General features: G+C 43.3%; 1 protein-coding gene and 1 long non-coding RNA gene across 8 annotated transcripts; one reads left to right on the top strand and one right to left on the bottom strand.

Annotated features, from left to right (window-relative positions):
• Positions 1-1,839: 1,839 nt before the first annotated feature.
• On the top strand, positions 1,840-23,031 carry LOC123968256 (protein SOGA3-like). 6 transcript variants are annotated; one of them, XM_046044893.1, is made up of 13 exons: positions 1,840-1,937; positions 2,126-2,935; positions 3,185-3,409; positions 3,510-3,668; positions 4,490-4,561; positions 4,860-5,179; positions 5,392-5,551; positions 5,961-6,030; positions 6,232-6,778; positions 6,903-7,032; positions 7,390-7,506; positions 10,295-10,462; positions 12,317-12,606. In XM_046044893.1, exons 2-11 carry the CDS (start codon positions 2,180-2,182, stop codon positions 7,504-7,506), a joined length of 2,556 nt encoding a protein of 851 aa, XP_045900849.1. In that variant the 5' UTR covers positions 1,840-1,937; positions 2,126-2,179; the 3' UTR covers positions 10,295-10,462; positions 12,317-12,606. The 6 variants fall into 6 exon arrangements, 4 of the variants coding, with proteins under 4 accessions (XP_045900849.1, XP_045900850.1, XP_045900848.1 ...); XM_046044894.1 differs by lacking the exons at positions 1,840-1,937; positions 7,390-7,506; positions 10,295-10,462; positions 12,317-12,606 and adding an exon at positions 7,171-7,281 and having other exon boundaries at positions 1,966-2,935; XM_046044892.1 differs by lacking the exons at positions 1,840-1,937; positions 2,126-2,935; positions 3,185-3,409; ... (7 more) ...; positions 7,390-7,506; positions 12,317-12,606 and adding exons at positions 8,858-9,956; positions 15,050-15,352; positions 17,673-18,242; ... (2 more) ...; positions 21,531-21,566; positions 21,650-21,792.
• On the bottom strand, positions 4,149-8,097 carry LOC123968257. Of its 2 annotated transcripts, none has more exons than XR_006824427.1 (4): positions 7,444-8,097; positions 6,890-7,037; positions 6,583-6,752; positions 4,149-4,495 (listed from the first exon to the last, which is right to left on the bottom strand). It is a non-coding gene; the product is annotated as an uncharacterized LOC123968257 (long non-coding RNA). The 2 variants fall into 2 exon arrangements; XR_006824428.1 differs by lacking the exon at positions 4,149-4,495 and adding an exon at positions 6,349-6,507.
• Positions 23,032-26,182: the final 3,151 nt, after the last annotated feature.

Raw genomic sequence — 26,182 nt, forward strand, 5'->3', positions numbered from 1 at the left:
TAATTCAATCAAAGTGAAGATACCTCGAGATTATTAAGAACTCAGGAGAGGTGGGCCGGTTTCCAAACAGAACACATGGTTCTCCGTTATTCCAATTCAAAAACTCCCACACATGAACCTGTTTTCAAATCAAATCCACTCTAATTTCATGTCTCCATTATCCTTACAAGACATTGGATCAATGGACAAATGAATGGCAGGCAGAACTCCAAATGAAATGTCTTATTTATCCCATGACATCAAGTGAGGTATATTCTTCCCTCTCCAAACACTGAATAATTAGTAATAGACAAATTATTCCTGCGCATTTGTGAAAAGTTTTGTGCTTCAGCTTCAGTTTGGGGTTTTGAGAGAGAAAGAAAGATGAGAGAGGGGAGGCAGCCGCCAAGAAACAAGAATGTGGAAACTATCAAGCTTTTGAACATCATTAATTGGAGCTGCAACTTAAGCCACTATAATCTGAACTTTTTCACTGAAATCCAAGTCACAAACGGATGTAAAATAAATGTGTAAACATAAGGAAACTAAAGTATTGTTTTTGTGGCTTTAATTTGATGAGCTTTTACTGTATGTTATGACAAGAACAAGCAGGAGGTCATGCAATATTTAAAAACTCTATCAAATAATGTCAATTGAGGTCTCAGCTAAATTGTCCTCCTGACATAAAATACCTTTGCAAAACGAAATATTTTGGAACACAGTCACATTGTCTTTAGTGTTCAAGTCAAATCCACATCCTCAAGATCAATTCAAATGATAGAATACAGGATGACTGTTCAGTTGAAAGTGGAATCATCCAATCACTGTTCAGGGAGAGAGAGACAGTCAGACAGACAGAGAGAGAGAGAGAGAGAGAGAGAGAATCCTGTTTTCTTCCAATGAGAGCAGCCTGCTGCGTGCGGCTTCATTTCCGTGCAGCCCAGGCCCTCCCAGCGATGATGTAATGTCATGAATATTGAAACAGGTTGGTTGGTGGTCGGGAGGCGCTGGTGTCAGCATCCTTTCTGCCTCCCTATTACCACTACCCTTCAAGCATCCGACAAAACACCCAGAAAAGGTAAGACATTCAATTGGAGCTTCGTGATTTCCACGTGATAGGCTAACCCTCTTTCTTTGAGCACACAGGCGTGTTTTAGATGAATGTGACAACAGTAACCTGCATGAAGGGCAAATGTCTGACTGTGGTCCACATTATCCTCTGTACTGTCAGGCCTCCAAGGTGGGTTGATTGACTGTTGCTTTTCCCAGGTGTTGTGTATGTAATAGCCTACAGTTTGTACGGAGCTATGCCTCCCCCCTTGGTTAGACTATTGTGATAGTCTTGATTCAATCAGAACTGGGTGAGAGATTGTGTGTGAAAGTGTGACAGGCAGTCGGTTTTAGCTGCTTTTAAAAACAAAGAGACAAAAGAAAGAAATCATAGACTGTACTACCAACTGTGGGACAGGTAAAAGAAGCGTTGTGTCTGTTGCTTCTGGCACTTTTATGGCTCATCCTCCATCCCTCTGAGTAATGAGTCATCGGTAATGTTGGATATGAGGAGTAAGATGATGGCTGACAGGAAACGGCTCTCTCTGTTGCTACTCTTAGCCTATCATGAAGGTGGACCATCCTTTGTTTGTTTTGGGTCTGTCGAGGATCAGATCAGATCCTTATTTCTGTCAACTGAGTAGACAGCGGTTAAATTGCTGCTCCAAGTTTAATAGCCAATGGCATTGCCTTCTCTTTGCTCTCCTTCTTTCTCGCCCATTGCCCTTTCGGGGGCGCAGGTGACGCAAATAATCGTGTAATTGCACTATCTGCAGCTGATCTCACACACATCAGGGGCTAAATGACCGACTGCATAATCACTGGTGGTCACGTAGGCTACCTGTCTCTGGGCGCTTTCCACTGACTGAATTAGCCTCACCCATGTTAAAAAGTCATCTAAATGCATGGTGCGTTTAATAATCAGATTATTCCCACTCGCTTTTCTATGTCAGTATTTTTCAGTAGGCTGGAGTAGCCTATGTTTGGTCGAACTCTAGGTCGAGGATAACCTTTTCTTCTAGAGTGTTATTTAGACTAGCCTAGATCCTATCCATCTTTTGTAGCCTTTACGTCTGAAAAGTCAATTGTTTTCCAGGGATACTGCCGAAGGGGATGGATGTTGTTGAGGATGAGCTGAGCCTTTGACACCATGATGAACCCATCCTCTGCCGACTCGCCGCGTCAGCCAGACAATAGCAGCCGGAAGCAGCAGCGGTCGTCGTCTCCGGCCGGGCTCAAAGAGAGTGGATCTAAAGCTACACAGAAGGGCAGCAACTCGTCAAAGCCCATCACGTCAAAGCAAGGAGGAGGAGGAGTAGGGGGAGGGAGAAACAGCCGAGGTCATTCTCCCGTTTCCACAGGCAGGGAGCGGCAGGCCGGAGGCGCTCCTGCCATCAGAGGCACGGCTGCTGTCCAGGCTGCTGGTGCTGAAAGCCCGACGCTGAGCAGGCACGCGGTGGCGGCGGCAGACAGAGGCGGCGGCATCCACACACCAGAAGACTCCCCCCGCCTTGCCGCTGAATCCTCTTCACCCTCCAGATCGGATCCGAACCGCGTCGTATCCGACCAGCCCTGCGCGTCCAAATCCCCTAAACTGAGAAGCAAAAACCCGAGAGGTGGGGAGGCCGCCGCTGCGACGAGCGGCAACAAGAAGAGCTCCAAAAGCACAGTAGGCTGCGGACCCGGTTTCTGGAAGGAGGGATGCTTGCAATCCGAGCTAATACAGTTTCATTTGAATAAGAGCTTGGGGAAAAAGGGGACAAAGATGCAGACGAAATCGGCATCACCGCCGGCCTCAGAGCCGGAGCTGTCCCCTGAGCCAGACAGTCCACAACCGGCTCCACAGCCAGACCAGAGACTACAAGAAGAGATAGAGAAGCTGGAGGATGAAAATGAGGATCTAAGGGTAAATTGGTTACAAGCCTGGCTATTTGTATTTGTCATTTTTAGCATGCATTTTTCACCTGTTGTATTTGGCTGCATAATGACTAGGCTGTAGCTGCATACTTTATGAAAAAGATGCTTTTAAAACTCCCTAAATAATTTTCCTTTGTGGATACAGGCTGGATATGTGTGACAGGTAGAGATGTACTGTAGGGGACTTGGATGGTCCCTGCTATTCATTTTGTGATGCATCTTTTCCTCTGTGTTTAAGACTGAAATCGAGGAGATGCGGGCAGAGATGGATGAAATGCGGGACACCTTCTATGAGGAAGACGCATGCCAGCTGCAGGACATGCGCAGAGAGCTGGAGAGAGCCAACAAGAACTGTCGGATCCTTCAATACCGACTGAAGAAGGCAGAGAGGAAGAGGCTCCGGTTCACAGAGAGTGGCCAGGTGGATGGAGAGCTGCTCAGAAGTCTGGAGCAAGACCTCAAGGTGAGTCCACGACGGTTTGAGCATTCTCCTTTATTCTAAAATGTTCATGATGAATAACAACATCTTCCTTTCCTTTTGTCTGTCTGGGTCCCTCTCCCAGGTGGCGAAGGATGTGTCTGTGCGCTTGCACCATGAGCTGGAGAATGTGGAGGAGAAGAGGATGAAGACAGAGGAGGAGAACGAGAAGCTGAGGCAGCAGCTGATAGAGGTGGAGGTCACCAAGCAGGCCCTGCAGAATGAGCTGGAGAAAACCAAAGAGGTGACGGGGGTTAATGGGGAGTGTGTCTACTGTTTGTTTCACCTTCTGTGTCTGTGTGCTTATGAAAGTGCAATGCAAGTTATGGCCTGAACCATATTAAAGGTCAGGTTGAAGATATTTTGAATTATATCATCACTTATAAAGGTTTGAGGAGAGGGTGAACAGAGCAAGACAGAGAGTTTTCCAAGGAGTAATGATGCAAACTATATATGTTTATGTCTGACACATACAACTGTAAAGTCGACATTCACAATATGCATACAGAATTCTATACAAGACTTTCTAAACTGTGTTTTTAAAAAGTGCAGTTAAGTGCTATTGATAAATGCATATAGACTAAATAGAATAAAAAGTGGTATGCAGCCCGTATCTATATGTATGGGTTGGCAGGGACTTTGAATTTGAAAGAATTTCTAAAGCAGTTGGAGATAAAGTCTCACTGAGTTATAAAAGCAAAATCCCCCAAAGCCGTAAAGATAAACTCAGTTAATCCCAGCAGTGTCCACCACCATCCAGAATTATGTCCTTTTAAGATTTATGAGATACTCATTTATACTCACAAACACAATAAAAGGAATAACACATACAAGCTCCTCTGGAGGGGGCGGGGGTGTTTTTACTTTATGCCTGTAAAGTACTTGCACTGGAAGCACCATGATTTGAATTTGAATATTTTACCAGAAATGTTCTTGAGGGTGACTTTAAACGGTCCTATTTTTCCATTACTGGGCCTTCAGTGTTCCATAAATCCGGATGATATCACTACCTTCAGCAAGAAAGCAGTGAGCTGATGATGATGATGTAACCACTTTTCCTTGCAGCTCTCACTGAAACGAAAAGGAAGTAAGGATGGGCAAAAAGCAGAGAGAAAGGCTCCACAGACCCCAACTGAGGTGCGTCATTGTTTACATTATTAGGTTATAAAGTTATAAACTTCAGTGGTAGGTGTTTAATATTGAGGCTGTTTTTACAATGCAATTTCAAAATTAAAACAAAATGTAATATGCAGAACTAGACACCAGAGAGTCCTACTTTGTAATGAGTGAAAGTAACATTAAAGAAAAACACGACCGTCAACCTATTACAATATGTGAAGAGGCAATTAACCTGTTCCAAGGAATGCAGATTTTTAAGCCAGTAAGAAGACTGAGCATAATAGGCAAATAAACAAACTCTCTTCTCTCTTCACAGGAAGAAAATGATGATTTGAAATGCCAGCTGGCCTTCATCAAGGAGGAAGCCATCTTAATGAGGAAAAAAATGGCCAAGATTGACAAGGAGAAGGACAGACTGGAGCAGGAGCTGCTGAAGTACCGCTCCTTCTACGGGGACGTGGATAGCCCGCTGCCTAAAGGTGAGGCTGGAGGGCCCCCCACCACCCGAGAGTCAGAGCTGAAACTCCGATTGCGCCTGGTGGAGGAGGAGGCGAACATCTTGGGAAGGAAAATCGTGGAACTGGAGGTGGAGAACAGGGGGCTGAAGGCTGAACTGGATGACATGAGGGAGAACAGGTACTTTGTACTTGTTCATCATGACTGCAGGAAAGGAAAAAACATTATATTTCCACATTAGGGAGAATTAATTCTTATTTGTGACGAGGAAAATAATATTTTCATGGTCGAGTATAACTTGACCACATTGTGAAATCATTATTTTCCCACAAATGGAAATCGCAAAGATGGCACTGTAAACTAAAGTTCAGTTGTGAATGCTTCTCTCCTAGTCTGGTGGCAGCAGGAATGGATGGGTCCGGTAGCGGAGGTCAACAGTGCAGAGAGCAGGGCGAGGCCCTGTCAGAGCTGAGGCAGCAGCTTCAGCTAGTAGAAGATGAGGCAGAGCTTCTCCGCAGGAATTTAGCAGATGTGGAAGAAGAAAACAAAAAGGTAGATGGTTTAGACTGTGCTCCAAGAAGGCCAAATTTCCTCAACATGTCCACTGCATTTTTACTGCAAGAGCCAAGGACAAAACTACTTACAGTATGACTGCAATACAGTAACTACGTAATAAATTATAATTACATAGAAATACTAGCCTTTAGTTTCTCTTACTGTTACTGCTATCTGTTTTGTTCGCTCTCTATTTGAAGCCTTATCAGCCTGTTTTAATTTCAGCGATGTAAGATGTAATTTTTCTCCTCTTTCCTTGTGTATCTGGTGCTATTATTGGCATCATCAATGACTTTGAGGCCTTTTGTAAAAGCTGTCTGTTTTCTAAGCCTCATCCACAAGAAATTCAACGAATAATACTTGCGGCATTAAATACACATGGAATAACAATCAGTTTCATTTTTAGGTGACAGGTGAGCTCAATAAACTGAAATACAAGGCTGGATCCCATGAACCTGGATCGAGACATGGGGGAGGTTTGTTTGTTTTTAAAATTTTTTCTGTGTCTTTCAGTAAGCCGTTGTTGAGGGAGACAAAACATCTGCACTGCACAGAAAGAGATATCTTTTCTTTTTCAGCATAACAAATCTGTATCTAATGAAAAAATGTGTTTTAGAAAGCCTCCAGGAGTTGCAGGAGGAGTTCCACTTTTCATTGTTGCCTTGTTTCAACCCCAGGAGGAGCTGACCCCGCTAAAGTGGAGGCCCTCCAGGAGGAGCTGAAAACAGCGCGTCTGCAGATCAATGAACTGAGCGGCAAAGTTATGCAGCTCCAGTACGAGAACCGCGTGCTGCTCTCCAACATGCAGCGCTATGATCTGGCGTCCCACCTGGGCATCCGCAGCAGCCCCCGGGACAGCGACGCAGAGAGCGACGGGGGACGGGACGACGACACCCCCTCAGCCTCGGCTTCCTCACCTCGCCTCCTCCCGCCCCACCGCAAGCGTGAGGGCCCTATTGGAGGGGAGAGTGACTCAGATGAGGTGAGGAACATCCGCTGCCTCACCCCGACGCGCTCCCTTTACTCACCCGTAGACAGTCGTTTTTTATCCAGAAGCCTGAAGGACCGGCAGCAGATGATAGACATCCGCATCGAGGCGGAGAGGCTGGGTCGGACCATCGACAGGCTCATCGCTGACACCAGCACTATCATCGCTGAGGCCCGAGTATACGTCACCAACGGGGAGCTGTTTGCCAGGCTGGATGAGGATGAGGAAGGTGGCAGGTAATAAACACATGACAGTGGTTAGGAACCTCAGCAATTGCCCATTCAACTAACCCTTTTTTGTTGAATTACAGTATTTCAAGTGATATTTCAAGACCAAACGAACTCTACCTCTACTCCACAGGATCAGAGAGCATGAGCTGCTCTATCGTATCAACGCCCAGATGAAGGCCTTCAGGAAAGAGTTGCAGAGCTTCATTGACCGACTGGATGTCCCCAAGCAGGAGGACAAACAAGCAGAGGAGCCACTGTCTGTAAGCTGATGCAAACACATCAATGAATGGCTTTAATTGTATCTTTTGTGTTCTCTAATATAAACCTTTCTTACTGCCTGTCAATCTTCCCCTCACTCCCTCTGTCTCGCCCTTCTCAATTGACCATCCTCCATCAAGATGTTTCAGCCCATTATTTTGCTGATTCTCATCCTTGTTCTGTTTTCCTCACTCTCTTACGCCACCATTTTTAAATTGGTATTCCTTTTCACCCTGTTCTTTGTTCTGTAAAGCATGCACTCAATATTATATTATGTACATTGTCATTATTTCTTTTTTTTTTTCTTTTAAAACTTATTCATTCATTTCAGTTCTGTTATGTTGAACACGTCACATAAGGTCACTCAAGCTACAGGACATTATCATTTCCCATGTATGATCCAAGCCACTCACCTACTCAGATGCTTTCAACATTTACTGGAGACCAAACACCTTGGAGCGACAGCAGAGTGTTAGGTGAGTGCGTAATTGAACTCTCTTGAGTAAGGAGCTTTTTGTTGACAATCTAAGTTCCAGTTTAAAAGAAAACGCCTTTGTGGGTGTGCGGGGCCTTTTTTGTTGTGTTGTGTTTGCGTTAAGAATCCGTAATGTTGCAAACAGCTCAAATCTGGTCTCCAAAATCTGAGCTAGAAACAGCTTTGTTGGTAGCTTGTGCACCACATTGTTTTAAGTTTTAATTGGGTCTGTAGAGCCAAAAGGTCATACGGTTTTCTTTACCCACACAACTTTTAGGCTTAAACCATTCCTGTTGCTCTCCAAGCCATAACCAGATCTTAGGCCCCTGTCTCTTGCAAGTTCCATTTAGGCAACTATACCGTGTGAGTCATGATAAAATGTCAACATAATCTGTGACAAATCACCCAAACATCCATGGGAAATGTGATAGGATCAATGACATTTTACTCCTGTTGGATTCTGTGACTTTCAAAATTGTGTCAAAATGCCCTCGGGTGGGTCTAAAATATCCAGCCAAAAAATGTGCAGCTGGTGGATCTGTTTAACCAACGGTCCTGACCACCAGAACGGGGGCGGAACCGGTCCACTTCTTTCATCCCACCGGTGGGATGTTTTACGTCACATATTAGGGCCAGCTGTGGAGAAAGAGAAGGGGGGAAAGAGGCAGAGGGGAGAAGAGAGAGAAAGGAGGATTTTATTCTCGTTAATGAAAGCATCATTTCAGCTGTAGGCTCTCCAGTTGTTTTGAACTGCATTCCAGTCTAGACCTCATTTCACCTACTTCGTTGGCTTAAATATAGGTGGCTGTTTTTCCCAAGGACATTCAATGCAACATTCAGGACCATATTAGAGGAAGAGGTAAGGGTCTATTCGTCCAAATGGCACGTAGGCTACTTCGTGTGGCTTCAGACAGTGGAAGTTTGTTTTGCGCTCGAGCACGTTTGACGAAAGCTGACACGAGAAAACTTTCACCAAGCGTGTTAAATCAAGATGAATACAACCCAACGCCTCGTCGTTTTCCTCGTGATAGTCATCCCCCTCTCAAGATAGTAGCTGGATGAGAAATGGCATAATGGTGGCCTACTCCTGCTGCGGATGAGGAAGGGGGAAAGTAAGCAAACGGGCGGACAAGGTAAGACGCCTACCGCGTATTTTGCAAGAATAACTGACGTTATAGCGTAACCATTACGGCTCTCACGCCGCAATAAGTGGCTTATTGCCTCTAAAATGAGGTCAGCATAGCCTACAGCTGTTTTGGGTCTGCCACTGTGCGGTGCGTAAATTGATTTGTTTCCAGGGATACAGCGCAAGGTGGCATCCTGCGACGTAATTAGAGCAGACGGTGTTGATTAATGGATGTTCCTCTGCTGTTTATTCCAGACACAGTTCGGCTATCTGGCTTTAGTAAAATAAACTCATGGTTACAGGGGGTAAAAATATCTCCTGCTCTTACATCAGTACTCTCCGTGATATTTTTGGGAACTTCTCCCAATCGCGTCGGAGTGATTACTGGGTGTCCTTCTTTGCCAGCTCTGGTTTGTCGCCTGCAACGATCATGCGCAAGGGGGAGAGGCGACACGGTGCGTCCTGAGATTTCGATACAAACATGTAAAAGGAAAACAGCGCGGGGGTGCAGCAGTAAGGAGGTCTTTGAAAGATAAAAACAGCACACCGTGTGGTCTCTAGCACAAGAATGACGGCCTGCGCTCGTCTCTGAGGATATGGAAGGGACCAAAGCGTCCCGTCCCGTCGCCTGTATGAGCACAGCAGTGGCGGCTTTTCTGAACGCTGCAGTGTGGCCGACGGGAGATCTGGCCGGGTTTGGATAATTTGCGCTTTCTGTATGCCACCGGTCACTAACTGAAAAACAGTTTGAGTAGGGAGATGGGAAAGTATGCTGAACTGTATCAAAATATATTTCAATTTATGCTTTACAGGGCAGAAATTGATACAAAATACCTTGGTGGCCAGTTTCTAATAATTATTCGCATTAAGTTGTTTTTAAAAATGTTTTATTTTAATGCGCTGGAGGAATGTGGAGTGCGTTTATGAACGGCTCGGGGCTGCACGGTGGGGGCGGTGCTGGTGGGGGCTACGTCCCGTCTCAGGGATGGGAGTTTGTGCCGTGCTCCAGGATGGATAAGGCAGACAGGGGCAGGGGCAAAAGCCACAGCCCGCGGAGGAGGATCTCCTCTCCTCCCACCGTCTTCAGTCAGCTCTACGAAGCCCAGTTCGATGCTACACCGCGTGGCGGAGAAGGTGGAGCAGGGGCGCAGCTTGAGGTCCTCAGGCGACAAATGTGGCCGGGTCCGGAACCCCAGCAGCAGCAGCAAACGCCACACACGCGGCTTAAAAAGAAATTTGAGGATTTGAAAAAGAGACACGTACAGGACAAGGAAGAATGGATGCGCGAGAAGGAGTCATTGTTGAGAGAAGTGGCAGATATACAAGTAATGAGAATATTTACTACCCCCGTGAATGCTAAATAATAATAATGTCTGTGTGCCTTTTAGCAGTCTGTGGTGCAAAACACTTGCACCCTCACAGTGATATTGTTGTGTTTAGTGGTATATTCTCTTATATTCCCAGAATATTCCTCAGGGCTTCAAATAATTCAAAATGTGATACACCCTTAAGCATCAGTTTATTGTCAAGTATTGATTTCCTTCAGTTCTTCTCTTATTGCTACAGTTACATCTGGGAAGTGTGATACCATAACTTTCATTTTTATATTAAGTTTATCAAAAGTGATTACAATACACCATTGCTGTCAACTGTGTCCATGCAGGGAGGGGAGAACAGGAGGATTCTGCTGGACCTGAAGACAGTTTTGGAAGAAGTGCAGGCAGAGGTGAAGAGAGAGGAGGAGAAGAGGGGCGAGCTCCAGCTGCAGTACACCAGAGACATATGTGCCTGGGAGCTGGAGAAGGCTGAGCTCAAATGCAGGATTGCACAGGTAACTCAAGGATGATGATGATGTGTGGAGGGATTTGCAGTTAAAGACTGCATTCAAAACCATATGCAAAAAAAAATCCTTTAGTTATGCATTTTCCTGTGTGCATGCTTGTCTATGCAGGTGCATGCACAGTATATTGGCAGTTACTCAAATACAAAGTAACACTAATCTTGTTTAACAGCAGTACTTAAGTTTTGTACTGCATGTAAAGAATCCTTGTACGCAACTAGTTTCAATACTGTTTCCTGGGTGTTTTTGTGTATTTTCAAATATATGTGCATGTCTGGCCTCCAGTTTGGTGTAAATTGGGCTCGCCACGTTTGCCAACCACATGGCAGGGTGAGAAGTCCCCCTGGCATTCATCCAGCTCAAGCCTCAGCTCAGACAAAAGATTTGCACCGAGGAGACAAACGCAGTTATCCCCGCTCAGCCAGACACAGACACCCAACTTGGTTTTTAGTAGCTAGCTCTAAAGTAGATGAAATATTAACCTATTGTTGCCATTGACAGCCTCTGTGTGTGTGTGTGTGTGTGTGTGTGTGTGTGTGTGTCTGAGTTAAGTTTGCATACCTGTGCCATGCTGTGTCAGGCATTGCACGGATCACTTGAAGGACCATGCATACTATTCTTCAAAGCAACAGGCTTTAGGGATTTAGAATTTTTTTTCTCGTTATATCAGAAGATGGATTTATTTGGTTGCCTAAAAGTTGAAGTCAGAACCCGATCAGACTTGTTCACCCTTTGGTATTTTAAACCGTTCACTCTGATGTTTGCTCAGTTTGATTTCTCTGTGTGCTGAATGTTGTTGTATCTCTAGTTTTTTTGTGATGTTGTCACTATAGTATCTTTATATCCCAGTTGAGCCCCTTATAATTTCTTTCACAGACTTAAAACCGATTGGTCACGCATTCACCCAGCACACAGCTCTCCTTTTGTTTGTCCTCTGAAGCTACTAGAAAAACCAAATGCAACATAGTAACATGGCTTTCCCAGATCAAAGATCTCTCACACACACAAACACACCTCTCTGTGCGAGTAGATGGCACAATGTTACTGTTCAGCTCTTCTCTTCATTCTGCTGGCTCTGTGCCTTCTCACACTGTGGGTGAGAGAGAGCCTCATAAAAACAGAGACATTTACTGTTCTTTTTTTGTTGTGTGTGAAAAACCCAGTGTGGCAGTGGGAGAAAGAGGCTTAATCATCTGCAAGGGGTTATACCATGATGACACACACACACACACACACACACACACACACACACACACACACACACACTCACACAACAAAGTGCTCATATAATAAGTATGTGTCAACATTCAAACTGAACAATAATTTTGAATGGGACATGCACACACACGCAATCATTTCTATATTGATTGCACAAACAGACCAAGGGAAGTGTGACTTGGAGCTAAGCTATGTAGGGCGGGGTGAGCTCAATTGTAAAAACTGTTTTGTCACATCCTGCCACAGTTTATAGTTTTGGGTACATGTTTACCAATTTCTAATCTAGGGTTGTTCATCAGGTTCAAAATACATCAAGTCAGGTTTTCTGAAATCATTCGCAGCTCAGTAATCAGATGAATCATTTACAGACTTTAGAGGCTTCTAACTAACTTCTAACCCCTCATGGGGCAGTTTAGAGTAAATTTGTAACAGGTTTCTAACCAATTTTGGTTATAGTTGAAGAATGTAGCATTACATTAATTTGGCTGTTGATCCTAGACAAGGTTGCTGAAATCATATTTTTTTTAATAATCTGTTACAGTCCTTTAGCCATGAACACAAAAGACAGTAGGCTGATAATCAAACTGAATTGCCATTTCATGTCACTTCATTAATTTTTCAAATCAGGTGTGGGGAGCGATTCGGAGGTCTGGAACCACACTAAAAAGCAGACAACAATGCATGCAAATCAATGCGAGGAGGTCAGTTGAGTGAGTAAGTTCATTTCACATGTGAACAATTTCAGGATGGACGAGAGACTCCTGTCATTTTTCTACATGTTGGTTTTGCTGTATAAGTGCAGAGGAGATCACATTTTTAGCTCAGGCATAGAGCAAAAACAGAGGGTGTTAGGGAGGTAGAAGGTAATTGTTTGGTCAGTTTGAATGCTGATACTGATCACAATGATGACATCTAGAATAACATTGATTTGAAAAGTAATTGTAGAATTAACATGCACTGTATGTCAACTGAATGAGTCAAACAATCAAAGACTCAACATAACTGTCCCTTGCATTTTTATATGATAAACATATTAGTATTCCACTGCTAGCTGGACAGCTAGCTTTTGTTAGTTCATTACTGCACTTTAGAGAGTCTTTGAAAGCGGCTGCACACAAATGGGGGCAGGTGACCAGAATACTGTAGAGGATTATCCAAGCAGCCAAGTGTGTTATACAAACCTGAAGTCAGTGAATGGAAGAAGTGTTGGACACTTAAGGATCTGGGTCCAGTAAGTTTGAATTTTGAGGTCATTTGAAATGAAGCCGTAAGTGAAATGGCATTTGCATGTTGTCATGGTGAAGATGACCTGTACTTAACCAGGAGAGTCTGCTTAAATTCACATAATTGCTTTATAAATAAAGTTTCATGCATACGTTTTCCACATCTTTCTACATATTTTTTAGCTGTGGATAGCAGCTAGTTTACATCCCTTTTGTTGGTCACTTGATTGAATCCAAAGCCCTGTAGCTACAAACAGTTTGGCCAAATCATGGCTGAGAATGTAACTACTGTATGTTGTTTCCACGTCCTTTTTAGGCATTTCCACCACCACATAGCAAGCAAACATCCAGAGTCCCAGGCAGAGGTCTTAGGCTGGATATTTCCAGGCATATTTCTCCGCATGCCACTGGTTTATGAAAGCTGCTGGCAGCTAGGAGACATCTCACTCTGCCTTAGCAGCCAACTTCCCTTCCTCCCTTTACCTCGTCTCCCCGCCTCCCCTAGGAATGTGACATTGTACAAGGCTGTGTGTTTGCTATTTATAGTGGGTCACCGTGGTGACACAGTTACCTTCATATACCCTGTGCCATCCAATGACAGACAGGGTGTACAAGAATAGTGGGAACTCTCTCCTTGAGACCGACTTGTGTTGTGTATGCATGAATGAGTGTGTTTTCCCTGTGCTGGCTGTAATGAAGTTGACCTGTGTTCCTGTTTGCATGTAAAGTTTCTCCTGAATATCCTCTAAGAATAAGTTTTTTTTTTTTTTTGCTGTCTCAATCAATGAAAAGGCTCTTCAGCTCTTTAATTTTGACTCCGAGCTTCTTGTTTTTGCACTTTCACTATTTGTTTACATTGGGATGTTTTAAATAGGCTGTGGACAGCACCCATCAACATCCATCTGTAATTGTGGAGAACTTTTGGAAGAGCCACAGGCAGACAGAAAGGGGTGACTTGTTTTTCTCCACCATCATTTCATGACCCCAGGCCACAGGCAGAAATAGTACCATGGCCGAGGCTTGTAAGAAGGCTTTGGTCGCTGTCTGTGACTGAACGCTGAAATAACACACTCAGGCATGCTCCGTATGTATTCTCTCTCACTTTCTAACACACAAACATAGAGGCACAAGCATATATGCACAGGCGTTGTCTTGGGCTCTTTCCAGTTCCAAGGCCAACATGTTTTTCTCTATTTTTAAGAGCAAAAGAAATGCACATATCACAGAATGTACAGATCTAGGACATATTTGATTAGTTTTCCGAGCATAATAATCTTATCTAGAGGTACACATCAGACTACCAAGACTTAAATCTTTGTTATCAAATTCAGTCAGTTTTTTATGCTCTTGATCTCTGACTTAGAAGCACAGTGCAAAGCGAGGTGTGGTTTTGCAACGTTTCTTATTCTTTTCTCAGTAAAGTGACACCATGTTTTTGGCCCCAACACAGTGAAATTCCCAGGGGAAATACCCAGGGTATTTTAACTCAAAAAGGGCATTGAATAGGGGTGCACAGTAATACTCTCATCCAAACAAAAATGTCCAGTTGAACCCAATAAAACATTTGCGTAATGTCAGCGTTGAAAGGAATCAGACGTTTGGCCTTATTTGTGTCGAGAGAGATTTTCTGTATGAATCTGTGTTTCTCTAAAAACTGGTACGGCAGTATGAGCACAGCGAGTATCGTTTCACTGAGGCCACATGCATCCTCTGCAGACAGTGTTTGAATCTGCCGTATCCTGCACTGTATCCTGTGTTAGTGAACTACCTTAGAAAAGAGACTTGAACCCTGAACCCATCGTCCCTGTGTGTGAGTTCTTACAGCATATTTTCATCTTTTTAATTCTAAAAAAATAAATCTCTCTTCTCCTTCCCTCCTCTGAACCCACGCACACTCGTCCCCATGGTGCATAATTTCCCCACTTCCTCCACCTTCTCTTCCTACCACTCCTTCATTCTCCTAATTCCACTTTTAACAAATTCTCTCACTCCTGCCTTGCTTGTCTTGCCATCTGGCTCTCATCCTCTCTCCCCACGGCAATCTCTCCTTTATCACCACTGACTGTTTTCTCCACTGTCTCTCTTTTCTCTCCTCCTCTGTGCCCTCTGTACTCCCTGTCTGCTTCTTTCTCTTCAGTTGGAAGCTAGAGAGGGGGCCGGGTTGGTCAGTGGCGGGGTCCAGTTGGCAGCAGGTCCTGGCTCTGTGGCATCACGAAGTGCTCGAGAACAGCACGGCGAGACCTCAACACTCCGCCAGGAGAGGGAAGTGCAGCGGAGGCTCCTGGCAGACACACATTCAACGGCCATGGACCTGCGCTGTCGCATGGAGCACAATGAGAAAGACTGGTTAAGGGAGAAAGCCGAGCTGCTTGAGAGGTTCGACGTGGAGAGGAGGGAGTGGGAGAGCCAGCTGAAGGATATGCAGAGGAAAATAGAAGGGGTAAGGTGCTCTGACTGTGTGTCTGAATGAGAATATTTCTGCATTTTTGTCAAGGTTTAATGACTTGTTTTGGGGTTACGGTTAGATTTAGGCTATAGGTAAAAGTAAAGCAAGTAAATAACTAAAGGAAGCCCCTCAAAAGTATGTAATACCATATCCAAACTTATGAAACTTATCTACGTTTTTTGTATATGGGATATGCTGTCCTATGCACTATGTAACCTACAGTGTCTAACGCTTCCCTCCTACACATCCTGTTCACCATCAGCACTGTCAAAACAATATCCCTGATCAGTGCAGCTGCAGAGGATGAGGAAAGGAAGTAGTGGAAGGAGGGGGGCAAGGGTTCTACTATTTCTCTTATTGCTGTATATTGAGAGAGGCAGTGATTGAGACAGTCTATGACCTGGAATGGTGTAGACAGAGAAGCTGGCATGCAACAGAGACATCTGTGAGAGAGATTAATAGATAAAAATATACTACTCCATAGGTGGCTATAATAAAAATGTTGTTTGGTTAATAGAAAGTGCATTCATATGGCTTATAAACTGATTCATATGGCCTTAAGCTGATGATACACGGGGCAACTTTTTGAGCAATGTTGCTGGGCAATGTTGCTAGTGGCAAGTCCGACTATGTTTTGAACAGATAGCGGCGGTGCGGGGCAGGTGGCGGAGTGGTGGGGGAAGGGGATTACAGTAGTAATCTTTACTCATTACCATTGATGGCAACGTTGCCCTGCACGATTGCTCTAAAAGTTGCTTCGTGTATCATCAGCTTTAGTACCATCTTTGTGTCAAATTAGTCATTTGTTTATAAATGAAAAATTTAATGAATAAATAAACAAACCTTTAGGGAAGTCTTGATCTGTTCATATTGAGAAATATGCCTGATCATGTCAGTTTAACTAAATATTAGATCAGTTTTAGATTTTAGTTAGAATACTTTAGCAGAATTTTTCTAGGTAAATATGAGAAGTAAATATGAAACAACTAGTCAATTGATCAATTAGTTGATTGACCAAAACGTAATCTGCAACAATTTTGATAATAGACGTTTTTTGGTGTTTTTAAAACAAAAATGGCAAAAATTAACTGGTTAAAATGTAATAGTTTGCTGCTATGTGTTAGTACATCTTCATGTCTTGACAGCAAATATATATTTAGGTTTTGTATTGTTGTTTGGACAAAACAAGCAATTAGAAGACCTAACCTTGAACTCCAGGAACCTCTTATGAACACTTTCTATTATTTTATAGACCAAACAATAAATCAATTCATCGACCAAGTATTCAGCAGATTTTATTTATAATGAAAACGTGTTTCTTTCAGCCCTAATGAGAAAGTTGATCTTCTTCAGCTAAGTTGGCTTAGAAAAGGGGGAGCTTAGAAGAAGTATAACAGTACAAGATAGGTCAGAGAGAGAAGAGATTCAGAGCAAATTAAGGGGCCTAAGAGAGTGGGACAAAGGTAAAGAATGAGGCAGTTTAGCATGGGTGGTGACAAAGCTGGAGTCAAAATCTGACATGCCCAGAAGAGCAGATTAGTGTTTTTAATGAGGGAAGCCATATAAAAGTAGTTGGACAGAGTGCGAAGGCACTGGAACAATTTGCTATGAAAAGAACATGTGGCTCTCATTTGGCCCTCTGAGACCAGAAAATGAGAGAGGAAAACAGTAGAGGAATAAAGCAAGCTGAAAGGCAGTAGTCCCATCTAGGCATTGCGTGATGGGAGGGGAGGCCAGTCAACATGAAATAGTTACTATTTTAGGATTCCATGGTATGAGGCCAGAGGTTATCCAATTTAATTTGAAAGAATTCTTTGAATGTTTTTTTTAATCTTCTGTGGTCTAAATATGTTCATAAGATTTGCTGCTATGCTTCTCATCATCCTATTCTCCATCATCCTTAGTTTGTGATTATGCAGGAGCAGTAGATGCATTTAGTACTGTCAGTATAAAGATATTATGCCATTGACATTTTTTATATTGCCTGATCCTTTCATTCTTGACCCATATATTGTATAGACAGTCATACAATATACTGTAGGCTCATAATGTGTGCCCCTTTGAACACAATACTCTGACTTGGGTATACCTTTTTGATCTAATAGATAATATAATAATACTATGAGATAGATGTAACTATTTGAGTGTATTTGATGTATTTGACTGATAAAGTTAAATTATTGGTTTTGCTCAATAATTGAAAAATCTACTGTTGTGTTTAAAGGATTCTTTTACAAAAGGACAATTTTTGCTTTACTCAACAAAAGACTACTTCAGTATAGCTGAAAAAAAGATTCTTCTTCCTATTTTCTAGCTGTACTGTGAAGTGAGGGCCAAGCGAGAAGGTACCGAACAGGACAGTGGGAGGCAGGACAATGATGATGTCGTACATAGGCTCAGCGTACGCACAACCAGCACTGGTTCCAGTTTCCTCAGTGACAACTCCCGCTCTGAGCCGCTCAGCAGCAGCAGCAGTCAGCCAGAACCAACCAGACGTTCACCTTTACCTGTTTTTGGTCACAACCGTGGCAGTGGTTGTGTCGGCACAGACAGTCACCGCTCCACCTGCTTCGAAGTAGACAGCCTCTGTGAATTAAATGTTGGTGGTCAGTTCACTCAGAATGACCGTTCACAACATCAGCTGGTGCCTGAATTAAGATCCAGATGCACTTGGCAGCAAGACTTGGGCACTGACAGCAAAGAAGCTGTGGATATAACAGAGCTGGATGCTATTTTTCATGGCGTTCCTGGATGCGGAGTGCAGCAGAAAAATCTCTCTAAAGAAAATGAAAAGAATGTCCACGTGAGCCCCCGAGAAAGTCCTCTTTGGTCAGAGCTGAATTACAGCAGCGACAAGAAGAAGAACACCACTGCTCTCAATGCTGTGAGTCTTTCACACGATTTTGCTAAAAACACTATATTTAAATACAGTATAGACATCCTCCCGGTACTCTCTCCTGTATACCTGTCTTTGTCATTCATCGGTTTCTTTGAATAGATAATGCTCTTTAATAAGCCCAGTTTTATGTTTTATTTGTACATTGCACAGCTTTCAGCATGTCTCACTGTATCTCTGTCTCCCCTTCTCTGTGTCTCAGGCTCTGAAGGAGATAGCCCGTGTAAGCGAGGAGCTTTGTAGCTACCAGGATGAGATCAGAAAGAAGAGCGGGGAAAGGAGGTAAATAAATAATAGTTATATTCCCGGCATCAACATGGAGCTACGATAATCACTCCACCTGTGGTGTCTTGATGTGCTTATTATGCACATAGTATAGACATTTGTATCAGTGCGGAGTGAAAGTGAATGATAAGTCATATTTTAACATGTCTCTCTTGAAAACTAGTCACGAGTGGAATTATTTATATATGAGATGTAAATAGAGTTATTATGTAAAGTGACTGGAGTAAATGCACCTCACTGTTTATTTCCTTTCAGGAATCGATCTGAATCCCTGAGCCTGCTGCAGGAGAGCGAGATGCTGTTTTGCCATGATAAATCCCCACTGGAGGCGGACGAAGCACCCTTTGACCTAAGCCAGATTTACGATGACCTTCGGGCCTTGGAGAGGGAAAACTGGATCACCTTGTCACCAGATAACACCTGGCGGGCCAACAGAATGCCAAGCAAATCCTGGAGAGCAAATACCACTGACCCAGACAGCTACAGAGAAACACAGACGAGCCCTGGAGTACTCTCTGAGATTGACACAGCGGCTCCACCCATCCCTCCCCGCGTCTCCTCCTGGAACCTGAGTACCCCCACCCATCTGGACACAGAACTCCACATCCCAGAATCCCCCATGACGACAGTGAGGAAGTGCCATAGCCCCTGTGTTCTAGGGGACAGAAAGTGTAGCAGCCCATCTATTGTCAGGAAGTTCGGGGCCATGCTACAAGAAAATGAAGGAAAAGTTTTAATAGACGGTGTGGTAACATCGTGCTCTGTGCCCGCTAACTCTAACTGTAATGTCGGCTGCTGCCACAACCGCTGGTCATGTGATGCAAGCAAGTTCAGTAGCAGTAAGTTGTCTACATACGGGACTGTCCAGAAAAGCTTCTCTGAAGTCAACATATTGACTGCTGGAAAAGACTTTGGTGTTGGGAACTTAAGCCCTGAGCTACAAATACCTCAGACTGTCAAAGAATTACCTGTCGATTTGCTCATATCCTCGCTTGAAATGTCACCTGCCAGCCTCCACATCCAGGGCTCCAGAAGAAACATAATGCTGGAACAAAAAACAGCTGAGTTCAACAGAACTTTGTTTCAAGCTGAGATGGGTCGTGACGTAGCGGAACAAGACAATTTTACAGTACCAGATGCCTGCTCTGTGGGTTGCCAACCACTCTACTCAGAAACTTGTGCATCAGATGAGATTTTACCTCCCAAGGAGACAACACTTAAGTCACTTTGTACTGATGTCACCACTACCGACACTGGTGTGCATCCTGAAGTCCCATTACCTCTCTCCACCTCAGATTCCACAGTTCATGAAGTACAGCCAAGGAGATGTGGTCCTGAAGGTCAAGAGGTCAGAGTGAACCTTTCATCTGAACAGCGGCAGACTGGACTTAGGGAAGAAACCACAGTAACCCCTCACAGTCCTACACACCATTCTGAGGTCAAGCACAAAGTTCAAACAGCAAGCAGTCCTTCCAGGAAAACACAACAGAGAGCCGCCACAGAGGATATTTTTTCTGAGCCTGTCTTGCCTGCAAATAACCAGCCAGGTCAGAATGTGAATGCTTCCAGCTTCAGGAGTGAGATGATTGGTGCAAAGCCTCAGCCAGCCAGAGTTGCTGTCTCACTCCAGTCTGCTGAGAACAAACAAAGACAGTTGACGCAGCCAGGGCACCAGGCACAGCCGAGGCATATGTCCGTTCCTCCTTCCCAGTCTGACTCCTCCAGACCTGGGCCTCGAATGATGAATGACCATCCCTGGAAGCCCCTCACTCTGGCTGCGTACCCACGGCCCGAGGGATCCAGGTCCAACTACGGGGCAGTGGAAAGGATTCTGAAGAATTATGAGAGTGCAGCCCGGGCTCAACAGAACCACAGCCAACAGGACGAGATGGCTTCAAGTCTCAACACCAGTGTCAGGCAGGAGGAGAACGTCACAGAACTGGACATACTGGACATGGACCCTCTGCCCTTACCACCCATGATGAGACACACACAGACTTCACACGCCTCACAGACACACACCAGACATGCACAGCTCAGCAGCCACAGTTCCAGTACCATGGGTGTGAAAGAGGTGCATCTATCAGTGCAGGTGGGTAGCGTCTGATATGTACGATCTATATTCACACTTTCACATATAAGCACCCAGCTTGCCACTCAGCAGGTGTGCTATTCACTATACAGATGTTAACATTTAGAAGCATTTTCTTGGAATAAAATATCTGTATTTTGATTTGACTAAAATACAATTAAGTCAAACTTGATTTCCAAGGCCAATTACACCAGCGGACCTGGATGAACTTGCACATTTTGTTCTGTTTCATTCCATTCTGAGACACTAAGCAATTGCCCTTGACTGAGGACAGCTCTTGTGGGAATGTTGTTTATTTCTGGTATGTGCTAAGAGACAGAAGCAGGCCAGAGCCTCCATTATAATCTGGGCATCTGGGCCATTCCATTGCTTAAAGGCTCCTAACAAAAGGAAATGGTAGTGTGCATATAACGTTTAAACTTGGCAGGAGGTCTATCAACCTCATCAACTTGTCTTTTATCTTTCAATCTTTCCGTGGGGCCTCGTAGTGGAAGAAGTGTTTTTCTGGTCTTTGTGTTGTAATTACAGAAGTATCTGCAAGAAGCCAGCTGACTAAATGCCCTTGGCAGACCACAGAAACGAGAAAGCTGAAGTGATTACGCTCCTTTAAAGTCATGCAAATGTTAAAGAAATTGTGGGAGCGATTATCAAGCCAATTTTATTTGACCTCATGAAAAGAACGTAATTAGATGCACCAGTTTAGTTTGACCTCAGCCGAGGTGCACTGTCCAAAACAAAATGCTCAAATGAGTTCTGTTAAGTGGCGGCAGAACAGCAGTATTTCAGTTCAGATGCTTTTCTCTTCACCAAGAGGAATGGGATCTACTTGTGTGACCTTTCCACATGAGCGGGCTGAATGTAGTAGTTCCTGTTTGAAATATGCCTGTTGTTTCCCCCAGGGTCAAGAAGACTACAGATGGAACACGTGACAAAATGTAAAGTATCTGAGTGTGTGAATTTGATTGTTATTGGGAGCGGTGTGATAATCCTATATGGTAATTCATTTGTTTCTCCACAGGAGAACGAAGAGTCTTCTGTCTCCTCTTCCCCCGTGCAGAAGAACTTCTCGAGGCCCGCCCGTCCAGCCAACCGACGCCTCCCCTCCCGATGGGCCAGCCGCTCCCCAACTTCCTCCTCCTCCACCTCTTCCTCTCCCTGCACCACTCCAGTTGTGCCTCAATCCATCCCCCTCCAGAAACACACTTCCTCCTTTACCTACTCACACGCTTTTCATATGGAGACTATCATCATTTGATCCCCACCTCACCATGTGAACCAACAAGAAGCCTTTAGTGATCATTTCTGTACCCCGAGCCTTCCTTTTTTTCATTACTGTTGTGCATACCAAACCCAGACTGCTTCTCCACTCCTACAGACTCAGAAGTGCTTTTAGTTGTGCGTTCAACAACTCACCTTTTAGAATGTATGCAGCATCCAGTGGAGGCTAAGGCAAGGAAAGCAAGAAAAGGATCTGAAGCGGCTTCACATATTCAGCAGTATGCTCTGATTAACCTGCCAGGCATCATGTTTAGCCTCAGTGAAAACATCACTTTCTACAACTAATGCATCATTCATCATGCCAACCTGAATGGATATCCTATGCTCAGGTGTAGATTCTTGTGTAGCCTTGCAAGATCTAGCAACAGCAGACCCTTCACGACTCCTTCTGTCCTATATACTGTATTTACACATTAAAAGTGATGCTAGCTCCTATTCAAATGATCTGACAAGGTTTTAACCAAATGAAATCCAGAATAATGTCTTTAATATACTGTATATTGTGTGCAACATGTTTTGTGTGCTTTTTGCACAAACTATGTTGGATGAACAATATGCAGCATCATGTTGGATTCAGAGATACAGGCAGTGGAGCAGAGAATTTCCTCTAGCATCACTGTCGGTGTGCTAAATAAAGCAGTTTTCTACTGTCTTGAATATTACAGTACATGCCCGGACTGTACCTTGCCTGTGACAAACATTTTGCTTTACATTCACAACTGGCTTTATATTTTTCATGATTACAGTAACGCAAAGACGTAAATGTGATTTCCTTTTTTAATAACTTTGTACCAAAGGCTGGTTTCTTTATATGCATTTTCCTGATTTGAAACTTACATGCATTGTCTATAATGGCATTTATTTTTACAGTCTATTTTGTTTTCCAGTTAAAGTATGTTACATCATTTGTGAGAGCCTGCTTTAGTGCATAGCAGAAATGATGATGCTTGTGAAACAAACAACAAAAAGAAGCCTTTTTCTACCTTTACTAATTCTGAATAGTCACATATCAAGACATTTCTCAGCTAAGTAGTACAGAGTGGTGGGTCAAAGTGGTGAATCATATCATGATGAAGGTGATGCCTTTGCTGTTCTTTTTGTGTAATAAACATAAGGACTAAATGATTTATCTTCTCTTTTGACATCACATGCCGAAGTATTAACGTTTGTGTTACACTTGCATTATACTGCTGTGCTGTTGTCACGCTGTGCAGCTTTTACTGACTAGTTTTCTCAAATAATTACACAATATAGTTTCTTGGCAGCTTAATTCCGTGTGAAGGGTAAGTATGAAAGCAGCAGCACAACATAACACATTATACAGGGAGTATTATAACGTGCTATTTCAGAAGTTGAGCAGTCCTGAAGACAAACACTTTCAGTCTTATTTAACCTGTATTATTTTCTCCACTCTCCAATAAATTTTGTTCAAAAACGACAAGCTAAGCCGACCTTGCCACTGTGCAGTTGCCATGCCCTGGTTCAGGCCTCTTCAATCCTTAGCCTGCAGTAGGAGGAATGATTGAAGTTAATAATAAATGTAATAATATTTCTCAATCAAACATAGCACAGAAATATTTCTGTGTGCATCAAGAGGACGACTGTTCAACTCAAAGATGAAGCACCAAAACCAGACGACTGTCTGGCTCCTTCAGTCTTATTGACTGACATCTTTGGTGACACTATGATGTCTCCTCTGAGTGATGACTGCAGAGCTATGTGACAGCAGCAGAGGAACCTTAAATTACTTTCATAGTGTGGGTGTGTGTCTCTGTGCTTTTCTGCTGTATGTTGCTGTATGTGAAATGTATCCCTCCATAAATGTTTATGCATTCCTTTTTCCAAATGTGTGTGATTTTGTTTGTCAGGTGCTGTGATGAGTTTTCACCATCTCACTTCTTACCTTTTTGTTTGCCTGTCTACAACATGAAAATACCTGTATTATTATTTAGTGTTGTGTTTACTGCACTGTCTGGTAAATTTTCACATATACACACATATGCCCATTCATGTACATAAACATTCAAAGGCACACGCGCCCATGCACACACACAGCCATACACACCCTTAGCCCTGAGAGGGGCGGACACCTAACCCCTCACCCTGAAACCTGGCACCTTAAGCTGACTGAAATAACAGGTGCGACAATGTTATGGTGCCAGAAATCCTAACCCGCTGATATAAATATAAATATTGTCATCCTCTCCTGATGCCCAGCCTAAGGCTGTGTTGGCTGTCTCGCCCTGTTTTCCTGTGTCAAGGTTGGGCAGGAGCGTAGATTCCCAGTATTGGCCTGTGGTCAAGTCTGGAGGTTTCCAGATGCTGAAACCATTATATAACCAGTACTAACTGTTTTGATTCCAGTGCAGCTAAAGACACAACAACACTGGAAAGAATTTATGGAACAATCTGTGTTTTATCATGCAAACTCAGGGTGACCACAGTTACTTAACAAATGATTGTCATCAAGTGTAGACACAGCAGCTTCTTCAAAAGATTATTTTGGTCTAGACCAAAGCAGGACCTTTCTGTAGTCTCCTTACTCTGACCAAGGTATAATTTTCAGGTACATTTGGTTATTATATACAGTATATATTTGCCAATAGAGATTAGTCACATTATATTACTTAGGCATGTTTTTTTTTAGCTTTGAGAGGTGTTAATAAGCTAGTTTGAGTACTGCTTTTGGTATATGGTCATATTTTCACAGTTTAGGTGTGGTTTGATATACAGTAAGTATTACAGAAAATGTTTGCATTTTGAGTTGCTGCTGACACATCCCAGCTCCCCTGACCTCCCTACACTCCTTACAGGAAACCTCCAGGTCCCTGAGAGCCTCTGGCACCTGCCAAGCTGCCATTCTTCCTGCTTTGAAATAGACCCTCAGTGGCACTTATCTGATATGTGTGTGTGTGTGTGTGTGTGTGCTTTCTTATCTTGGTGAGCTGGTATAGATCCATGCTGACTGCAGTACATTCCCTGACTTCCTGTGGAGCCCCAGACAGCTGCATATCGATCAGTTCACTGATGCATCCCACATACAGTACACACACAGGCATACATCTCTCTCTCTCTCTCTCTCTCTCTCTCTCTCTCTCTCTCCCGTTAGCCAGGTTGTAATTTCAGACAGGCTTCCATTATCAGCTGGCATCACTGATATCTGGACAGACGGCTCGTAAAACAGCAGGGCCGACTTAAATCAAAATGACTGAAAGGGCTGAGCAGAGGATGAATGGAGTAAGATAACAGTTTGGGAATGAAAGTTTATAAAAGAGTATACCTGGCACAGATAGACAATCATTTACGCGCACTTGTGGGTGATTTAGAGACTGCTATGTATGCAAAATCCACTAAACCACCATGTCCTCCAGGTGCCGCACTTCACAGAGTGATATCTAGAGACAGGTTGCTGGCTGGCTGACCCAGCTGAATGTACTGTACAGAGCAAGAAGGAGAGTCAGCGTGTCTGGAATGTCTGCCTGGGAAGAGTCCCTTTTTGAATTCCTTCCTCTATTTTAAATAGACTGGAGGCTGCTTTAAGGGTTCCTCAGTTTGCCACACTGGCGGAACCCTTTTAATCAATTCTCTGAGAAACTTGGGGTAGTTTATCAGGTTCCTTTAGGAACCCTTTTCCCCCCAGCATGGTCTCAGCTATGTTCTGGAACCATTTTGGTTGGAGTTTCTTCTAGGAACTTCAGCTTATTTTGGGGTTGGAGGCCTATTATTGCTACTGCCACTACTATTATTAAACCAAAATATCAAGAATTAACAAATTACACACAATAAATAAGCAATATATAAACAAATAAACAAGACGAAATTACATTAAAGTTTCAAAAGCATTTGATGACATTTACTGGCACACAGCAGATGAGTCATTTTGATAGAGGAGTATTCATTTAAGTTCTTTATCAAGTGAACACAAATTTAATAGTTACAGATTCACAAATATGAAGGATTACTTGCTTTTCTTGGATTCACATGGCTATAAAACTGATATATTTTTAGCTGCTCCTCAGGAAGTAATCTGAAGACATTTTTTTTTACATCTTATAGATACAATTCTGAATCAGGTCATCAGCAAACAAACAGATCACTCATCAAAATCAATGTTTAGGAACCACAAAAGTAGATATATATTATATATATATATAAGATATATATTAGAAGATATAAAACATACAACACCCTTGTAGACTTTCTTGAAAAGGCAGAATTCCCTGTCTAAAAATATGCTTTACACGTCAAAAATTGTAGAGATAAGTTTGATAAG

Source organism: Micropterus dolomieu, linkage group LG03 (assembly GCF_021292245.1).
Source record: "Micropterus dolomieu isolate WLL.071019.BEF.003 ecotype Adirondacks linkage group LG03, ASM2129224v1, whole genome shotgun sequence".
NCBI classification, from domain to species: domain Eukaryota; kingdom Metazoa; phylum Chordata; class Actinopteri; order Centrarchiformes; family Centrarchidae; genus Micropterus; species Micropterus dolomieu.

What these genes read in the sequence shown, in the direction of transcription:
- LOC123968256 (XM_046044891.1), top strand. Translation starts at nt 9,540, where the DNA reads ATGTGGAGTGCGTTTATGAACGGCTCGGGGCTGCACGGTGGGGGCGGT. An exon ending in ACACCACTGCTCTCAATGCT is followed by an intron (nt 18,243 to 18,456) that starts GTGAGTCTTTCA and finishes TCTGTGTCTCAG; the next exon opens with GCTCTGAAGGAGATAGCCCG. An exon ending in AAGAAGAGCGGGGAAAGGAG is followed by an intron (nt 18,537 to 18,794) that starts GTAAATAAATAA and finishes ATTTCCTTTCAG; the next exon opens with GAATCGATCTGAATCCCTGA.